The sequence below is a fragment of the Hemiscyllium ocellatum genome, chromosome 9 (genome assembly GCF_020745735.1).
Source record: "Hemiscyllium ocellatum isolate sHemOce1 chromosome 9, sHemOce1.pat.X.cur, whole genome shotgun sequence".
Lineage (NCBI taxonomy): Eukaryota > Metazoa > Chordata > Chondrichthyes > Orectolobiformes > Hemiscylliidae > Hemiscyllium > Hemiscyllium ocellatum.
This window is the reverse complement of record NC_083409.1, coordinates 37574696-37584040: the sequence shown is the minus strand read 5'-3', so window position 1 is coordinate 37584040 and position 9345 is coordinate 37574696. Positions and strand designations below refer to the sequence as shown.

At 41.0% G+C, this 9345-nt stretch overlaps 1 protein-coding gene across 2 annotated transcripts in view; it reads left to right on the top strand.

Annotated features, from left to right (window-relative positions):
- The first annotated feature begins 565 nt into the window (after positions 1-565).
- The window catches only part of suco (SUN domain containing ossification factor), a 75956-nt gene continuing 67176 nt past the window's right edge, over positions 566-9345 (top strand). For both annotated transcript variants that reach the window (XM_060830129.1, XM_060830128.1), the window contains exon 1: positions 566-916. In XM_060830129.1, coding sequence (XP_060686112.1) covers positions 864-916 — 53 coding nt within the window. In that variant the 5' untranslated portion in view covers positions 566-863. The remainder of the gene's footprint in view (positions 917-9345) is intronic.

Sequence of the window (9345 nt, the reverse complement as noted above, 5' to 3'; positions counted from 1 at the left end):
CTGCCTGCCCGGCCGCGCCGTTCGGTTGAGGCAATAAAAGTTCTCGTCACTTCGCTTCGCTCAACTTCCATCGTTTATTTAAGAAACAAAAAAAACTTCCATTCGTTATTAAATGTGGATCGTAGACGAAGACCGTGTTTTCAGTTTGTTGACTTAGCCAGTCGAGATTTTCACATCCCCTGCCCTTCTTCCGCAAGTTTTTCTGGTACCTGTAGTCCCGAGCGGCCGCTCACCGGGCGGACCGTCGATGAGAAAACTACAGCTCCCACAGTGCATTCCGGCAGCCGTCATTGGACGTTGCGGAGGAGGGGGCGGGAGGAGGAAAAAGGATGTACGTGACTTAACAGTGAGAGCTGGGTGAGCGGATGAAACGGGCGTTTCTGTTTGTGGCGTCACGTGGTCGCGCACGCATGCGGGGGGAGGTGGGGCTTGGTTTTGGGAGGCGGATCTCGCTCCGTCTTGCTGGAGGCGCTCGACGACCGCACGTCACCGGCGTGGGCGGGGCGTGTGGTATCGGTGCGGAGGGGGCGTGGTTTAAAGAGGCTCCAACTCGACAGTACAGGCTGAGACTAGTGGGGCCGTTCCGGGAGGTGGAGGCAAAGCAAGCGGCCGCTGTTATTGCTGCTGCGGCTGCGGGGTGGAAGAAAGAAAGAAAGCAAGCAAGGGAAGTTGAATTAGAGAAACCCGTGGGATGAACGGGCCGGGCCTGCCGTGTGGGAGCGCGAGAGTGTGGCGGGGGAAGAGAAACCTTCCGGACTCCCCGCGGGGAGCGGCCTGAGGCCGGAGTGAAGCCATCCAGCAGCCGGTTTGGAAGAAGGGGGAGGGTGGGGGAGAACCACGAGGATGTTAACGGCTGTGAGAAGATGAACCAGCGGCACGTTTTGCTTGTATGTTTGATTCTCTCGGTGTTATATTGGTGAGTGTCCTGTCTCCCTACCCCCCCCCCCCCCCCCTTTCTTATTTCCCCCCATCAAGTAGCAACCGCCAAAGCTTGACTCTTGAGTTCCATCTGAGGTAGGCCCGGCTTGGTATTCCCCCCTCCCTCCCTCCCTCCTTTTTTTCTGAATGTATTTCCTCCGAAAACTGGGTTTGTTTTTTTTCCGTGTGGGTGGCAGATCGAAGTTTCAGAGCCAGGGAGGTAATGTAATTCATGGGCTTGGGAGCTCTTTAAAACCAGAGAGAGAGAGAGAGAGGGGGAAAAATATCAAAGATCATGTCTTGGCTCCGATTGTTCTGCGTGGAAGTCGGCTCAGATTCTTGAATTTGGGTCACTCTCTTGTTGATGCCTTGGCCAAGTTGCAGTTGCTTCCACTCCCGTGGTTCAGTCTTTGGAAGGTTTAATGCTTGTTCTGGTCGTTGTCGAATCGACCAAAGTTGTGTGGTATTTTCAATGCTCGGCTGTACTTTGTTTGTTTGTGTTTGTTTCGCTGCTGTGTTAATTTTAACATCTTTTCGCAATTTTCTGCCAGCGCTAATGAGTATGGTCGTGTCAGTTGTCCTCCTCCAGCCAGTGACTGAGCTCATCACTTGCCACAAAGGGATTCCCAAACGAAAAACTTTTTTTCTCTATTCTGTTGTGAATTACAGAAGTTGCTTTCAGAATTTCGATTGGTGTTTGTGGGATTTGCAAGCCAGTAGTATCACAAAAGGTATTTCTTGGAGGAATGGCAGCAGAGCTGTCCTGCCTACCTATACCTGCTACAATGCTGTCTCTACTTGCGATACTGAATGTGACTTGAGAATGGTTTGACACCTGCTAACAATTTCTGTTCCAAGGCCAATGTGCCCAATGACAGTTAAGGTCACCTCTCTCCTCTCTTTCTACCTTGTGGGCTGGCAGAGAGATCATCTGCAGTGTCAGCCAATTTGTCCATATTAAACCAGTGACTAGTTGTTTAGCAAGGCCAGGGCTTTTGTATCTTTATTTGTCAAAATAATTGCTTAATTTAAATTACTGTCAATTCTCCAAGCACAGTGCCAAGCCCTTTCAACAGAGTGCTCTTCAGACTAAAAGCTACAGTGTTGAGTATAGTTATAACTGGGGATTGTATAGTCAGGTGACTAGACACTGATCTGTGGCTAGGATCGAGAGTCCCAAAGGTGGTTGTTTGCTTGATGCCAAGTTCGGGATATCATCTCTGGGCTGCAGAGGAACTTGGAGTGGGATGGGAAAAATCCAGTTGTCATGGTACAAGTAGGTGCTAATGATATGGGTGGGAAGAGCTTCTGAGTGAATATGAGCAGCTAGGGGCTAAATTTTAAAAAGCAGACTCAAAAACGTTGTTACAATGTGATCTATGTGCAAGTTAACATGGGGTCAACACGTGTGGTTCAGAGATTGGTGTGGGCAAAACTGATTCATTGGCACCAGAACTGGCGAAGAAGGGAGCTGTTCTGATCGGGTGCACTCCACTGAATCATACAGGGAGTGCATTTTATGCCTAAGGCTTTGGATAGGACTTTAATGTAAATTGTGGAAGGTGAATTCAGTTGCATGTATAATTATGGAAAGACTGGTGGAGGGAGGTTAGCAGATATTGAAGTTTCCAGAATCTAATTTCAGACACTGGAGATAAGAGGGAAACGAAGAAAAAAGGGACAGTCAGTATAGGACTGAGGATGTCGTACTTGTATGCTATATACAAAACCAGATAAATGAGTTTGTAGCACCGATTGGTGAGTAGGATGTTGTGGATGTCATACAGATGTGTCTGCATGGGGGCCTGTGCTGGGAACAAAATATCCAAGGAAACTCCTCCAACTGAAAGTACAGGCAGGAGTAGGGCCTGTCTTGTTAGTTTAAAAACAAACTAAATGAAATGAAATTGTTCGCAAAATGCGATTAGAGTTGGAAGGGGTAGAATTGAGGAACAGTAAAGGAAAAAAGGACCCTGATAAGAGTTGCGCACAGGCCTCCTCGCAGTCATCTGGATGAAGAAAATAAACCAGGAGGGAGAAAGGTATGTGACAGAAGCACTATTACATTACGGCCATCTTGTGGCCCTAATTACACTAGGCCCTACCCTTAGACTGGGGGCCTTGGTTCCAAGTCTCACCTACTCCCGATGTGTGTAACAACATCTCTGAACAGGTTGATTCACAAAATAGGTGAAATAATGTTTTTGCAGTAATAGTGAGGGACTTTGCTATGCAGGTGGATTGGGAAAACCAGATTGGTAGCAGATAGGATTTGTGGAATGCCTATGAGATAGGCTGCTCCAAAAAGACAAACTATGATAGACTCCACTAGGGACCAAATAATTCTGAATTTGATGATTTATGAGATGAGGGAGCTGAAGGTAAAGAAACCCCAAGGGGACAGTGACCATAAGCTGATGAATGCATTCTAACAGTTTGAGAGGGAGAAGCTTGAATTAGATATGACAGTACTGCAATTGAGTAACTACATAATGTGAGGGAGGAGCTGACCAGAGTCGATTCGAAGGGGAGCATGGCAGGGAGTGTAGTGGCGCAGCAAGAGCACCAGTTTTTGGGGTAATTTGTGAGGCACAGCACAAATTCATCTCAATGAAGAAGCGGCATTAAAGCAACCATGACTGACAAGGAAAGTCAGACTGTATACTTTTTGTTTTTAATACTGTGATGAAGGTTAATGGGAAGCCTTTAAAAACGTGTAGAAGATAACTATATAAAAGTAACATGAGTGTTTGGGGATGGGGTATGTGGAAGAGAAGGTGAAATGAGAGCAAGTTAGTTAGTAATACAACATACTGCGAGAGTCTTTTTCGGATATATAAAAAATGAGAGAGGCCAGAGTGGGCATTGGATGCTGGAAAATGAGACTGGGGATGTCGTAATAGGGAACAAATGGTGGAGGAACTGAACTGGTGTGTTGTATCAGTTACCACAATTGAAGACACCCAATAATGTACCAGATCAGGGGGCAGGTGTGAGTGTGTTACTAAGCAGAAGGTGCTGGGAAGCCAAAAAGTCTAAATCATTTTGGCTGGACTATGCCAAGGTTCTGAAGGGGATTATGAGATTACGATGGTGATCTTTCAGGAATGATTGGGGTTGGGGAGAGTACTAGAGAACTGGAAAATGACCAGTTTAGTTGGCATTTAGGCAGGCGGATACAATGTTGGCATTAATTTGAAGAGTGCTAGAATCCAAGAGTAAGGATGTACTACAGAGACCGTGTAAAGCTCTTGAGACCACATTTCAAATATTGAGTAGTTTTGGGCTTCATATCTTTCCTTATGCTGGCATTGAAGGTGGTCTGGAGGAATTTTACAAGAATGATCCTGGAGATGAAGGGCTGCTCATGAGGCGCAGTTGAGGAATCTGTCGTATTTTTATGGATGTTTCCTTAATGACTTAATCTCTCCTGTGAAGCCATTTTTTTACTTTGCGCAAAAAGAGGTAATTCTCTTTTTGTAACTTCTCCATGAAGGGGCGAGCAACATAGAATAGATTTATAAGTGTTCAATAATACAAAATATCACTTGGAAGTGTTATGTACAGTTGGAATGTTTGCTAAAGAAACTTAATTTAACTGTGAAATATTGTGATTACTGGCTTGGACAAGCTTTGATTCCTCAAACCAACATAGTTTAAAATGCGTTGTTATAGAATTTGCTGTCAAAATAATTGCAAAGCAGAGGACAGGTGCACAATTAACTGGGGATAGCTATCATTTGTCAATGCATTGCTCACTTCCCAAAAGTTGTCTCTCTGCCTGGCTCCCTTCCTAATTTGTACAGTATATAAAACTGATAATCTATTGTGTTTTGTTGCTGTAAGCAACTTCTCTGCCACAAAGTTAAATGTGGAGCTCATACCCATCAGTTTCAATTGTTGGAGAGGTTTTAAAAGTTGTAGACCTTTGCCCCTGTCCTTGATTCTGTACCTACTTTGACATTGAATTGATCCATTGTTTGAGCATAATTTTGCAATCCTGTTTGGTTGAGGAGACCCTTACTTGCCTAGTTTACACTGGTCCCAGATATATGCCATTGCCATCCATGCTTCCACCTTGTTTTCAAGCAAACATTTTAACGAGATGAAGGGAAATTTATCTTGGGGCAAATAACAACATCAGATTCCTTCTACTCTGTGTATTGGCCTAAAATCTGATTATCTCATTGCTATGTCTGAGATCTTGCTGTGCATGAAATAGCTACCATACAATAGTGAATGCATGTTAAAGGTAAATTGTTGCCTCAGTGTGCTATGGGAGTCAGAGTTGCTGAAAGGCAATACTGTTTACAGGTTTTCTTCCTCAGGTCTGGCAAGTGCTAAGCACTGATGGTACAAGGAAGAGGAGTGCTGGAAGTACTCTTAACTGTAGACTGTTGTAGCACTTAAGACTACAATGCAGTTGATTCCATCTATGACAATTCCAGATGGATAGTGTAAATAAGCAAGTGAGAAATGTTTGTGTTGGCACTGGATGCAAGTACGATGAAGTTACCTAGCAAAATAATCAGGTTTTCAAAACTGAGCTAAGACATGTACAGACGTCCAACTTGAATTAAGAATAGGATAATCGAGGGTGAAATTTGTCTATGCGCATAGGTTACTTGCATGCATGTTACTTGCTGATGCACAGTTTCAAACAATTTTTGATTAATGTAATTTTCTTCCTGCATTAAGGGAGCAGTTCATTTGTATAAAAACTTTATCTCGAGCATCTAGAGAATAACAATTGGTTCTGGGGGCCGAATCATATGATGTCAAGACTTTGTAAATTATTTTACAGCCAATAAGTATTTCTGAAGTCTTTGCTTTGTCCAATATCAAGGCTGCAACAATCCAAGCATCCCATTAAGACCTATCTGGTCACTAAGATAAATTTTAATAACCAGTGGTTATGTAATAGTAAGCAAGGGCATTTCTCCCTGCTTGTCCTCAATTGGCACTTTTATCCATTTGAGGGCAGGTAGGGGCTGTCTTACAGTTTGAAAGACTGTACCTTTTTGACTGTTCACTTTTCCCTCACTACAGAAGAATGACCTGCGTTGTGCGACTCAACCTCGGGACTGAGTTTGATCATGACTTTGACTCGACCGAGAATTCTACTTCAGTGTAGATTAATCAGAATGATAAAAGGGCCTCAAGGGGTAATGTGTGGACATGTTGATAAAACTAACTTGTATTCCCTTGCGTTTGTGGTTGAGGGATGACTTCAATCTGAAATTTGAAGGATTTCATCAGGGTATTTACACAGAAACTGTTTCTTCTAGGGGAAGTCCAGAATAACAGGACATAAAATTAGTTGTCATTTACAAATGAAATTAAGAAGGACTGAAGTGGTAAACTGTATCTTTTTTTTGACATATAAGGAACTAGGTGTCAATTGAAATTTCCCAAAGTTCTTCCATGAGATAAGAGTATCATGGAATGTGGAGATAACTGTCATGATCTTACTGGTTGGACATGCTTCAAGGACAAAATAGCTTATTTGGTGTGTCTAACACTGAATATTTGCAAGATATGAAGGCCAGTATTAAACTTGATATGACCTGGGATTCGATACCAACAAGGTAAACAATGACTGCAGATTCTGGAAACCAGATTCTGGATTAGTGGTGCTGGAAAAGCACAGCAGTTCAGGCAGCATCCGAGGAGCAAGCAAAGCAGTTTGAAAAGGATTTAATTTCTGGGCAAATAAAAGGAAGCAAATGAAATAAAAAGTAAACTTTATTTAACTCTTTCAAATGGCAATGGAGAATGACCATTGCAGGTGTTTTCAGAACATCAGAGTCTCGTTTTTACAGTTTTAGTCTGACTAAAGGAGGAGAGTCATAAATTGAGAAAAGCTGCCGCTTTCCTGTCACTTTGCAGGTGAAGTGTTAAATCCAAGTGCTTTTTAATATTGAGAATATTTCAAGGACATATTTATACTAAAGAAATGTGACATGTCCCTTTGATAGGCTGGAATGGGGTGAACAACATGGAAATGAAATTTGTGATCTATCATTGTCATTAATTATTTAACAAATTTTGAGCCACCTTGACATTTTCTAGCAAGTGACATCCCAGCTCTTCAGTTATGAATGTAATGATTGATGTAAAGGTGCGGAAGGTATTTGGTAAATTTGTTTCTTCAAGATGTCAATGTTAAGACATGAACAAAGTTTAAAACAAGGGAAAGGTATGTCAAGGGCAAATGCAAAGAATTTTGTGAAAGCATGATCAATGCTCTGGTCAGGCAGCGAGGACATAATCTATTGAGGCAAGCTGTTTTTATGTGGGTTATGCTAATTATTAACTATTTAACTTGTGAAATTGTACATCCATCATAAATAATTATGCTGTTAGGATAATGTTTAATTCTCTTCCATTATTTGAATGACGTCCAGTGATCCCATCATGACTGACTTTAGATTGAGACTTTAAACTGTGTTTCTCAATTCTTGATTTAAATATTGTTCAACTTGGCTTTTCAGACAGATTGTAAGAACAGGAAGCCAAGAAATATTTGCATTTTGGTTCAGTGCATCCTCACTGATACAAATTCATCCTCTAACATGCCTCTAGGCAAAAGCTGTCCTTTTATTTTGTTGTCTTCATACTATAGCTAGCCAGATGTTTGTAATGAACTGAAAGTACAGGTCAGATTACATTAATGGATGACCGAGGAAGACTACACTATTTAGGTAAAGCATAAATACACTTGTCTCCATGTTTTGCTGTTTGACTGGTTAAGTGTTCTAGCATTCTGTTTTCAGTTTTTCAGAAGTTACTTTTGCCTTTAGTCTGGTTAAATTTCCTTTGAGCCCAGTTTATCTCTTTAGTTGTACTTAATGATGCAATAAAAGCATGCCTGTGACTGAACTGGCTATCAAAGTTATCCAGGGGTATTTGGTTTTTTACACTTCCACCTAAGTTTGGCCTTATAAACACACTTATCAGCCCATTAAGGTCATTCTTTTGATGTCATTGCATTGGATGACATGGCATAGTTCATTTGTTAATCCTTTTTCTCAAACAGTTTTTAGTGTGACCTTTAAAATATCATTTAAGGCCAAAATGTTGTTTTTGTATTTATGACCCCAGACGTGAAGGCTTCAAACCCGGAGTTCTAAGCATCAAACAAATTCGGAATCAATTTATGATGTGGGTATTTGAATGATGTAAAGAGAAATATCACTTCGAGATCACACTTGTGCAATGAAGGCACACTTTTACAGTTTGCACAAAATATTCTATTAAAATTAAATGTTCGAAACAGCATTTTATTTAATTAACTGTTTCAATTGCTTTAGTTCTATTCTGAACCCTTTGATCAATAATGCGTTTTTACAGAGGGATTTATTTTCATTAGTTTGAATGGAGTATGCTTGTTGAATTTCTTCAAAATAGGCACTCCACTGTTGCTCCTCCTGTTTTCCAAAATCTTTCAAATTCATTTTGAGACCCAATTTTGCGGAGTAGGATATCCTCCTGTCATTAGCCTGCAAAACTTGTGCTAAAGAATAGAAGTCTGAGTTGTTAATGGGGTTCTGTGTTCCTGGTTTAAAAATGGGATCAGCAAGGCTAAAAGTGGAGAAGAAATTAAAATGAATTAATGTCAACGTATTAGTTAAAGAGAGGCAAACATTTTAGACTAAATCTGAGGGAGTGAAGAAAATCAAATTTAAAATCCCTCTGAACAAATTATCACTTGGAAATGTGAGTCTCCTGTTATAGAGTAGACCAAACATTTTTTTTCCTTTATTTTAAGGGTAGATGTAAAGTAGGTGTTCCAGGTGTGATGCAAACCACTCTGCTTTAAACAATAATTTATTTAAACACTAGTTGAAACATGAACAAACAAAATTAGAGTTTAGAACAACTTAACTGTTAGAAAACCTAGCTGACCTGATACACACACAAATGTTCCAATATAATAATGTCTTATAAACGCATCCCTTGGCAAAAAGGTAAATTCAAACACATTCTTACAAGCAGGAGGGAACAACATCCAGAGATTTCAGAAAACGTCAGTTAGGAATCATTGACTGAAGCAGGCAACCCTTCTGGTACTTGCACATCTTGTGATTGTGACAGCTTTTTTAAAAAAGCTAGAAAAACCAAACTGGGAGAAGTGGCCACTTCCCTTCTGTCGTTAAACTGCTTTCTTTTTTAAAAAAAAGTCCCCAGACTCTTGGTTACTCCAGCCTTTGCAACCTCTGCTTGTTAGAAAAAGGACAAAATGACTTTTTGTAAGTGACAATATTGTCACACTCCACAGTCTCAATTGGTCCCTTTTTAAAGCTGCTTCAGGAGAGAGTGATATTACAGTAACATAAGTTTTGACATTTTAAAAATCTTTTTCAAAACCAGCCCTAACCATTCAAGCTGAATTTAATTAATATCCAAGGTGTCTATTTAACAATT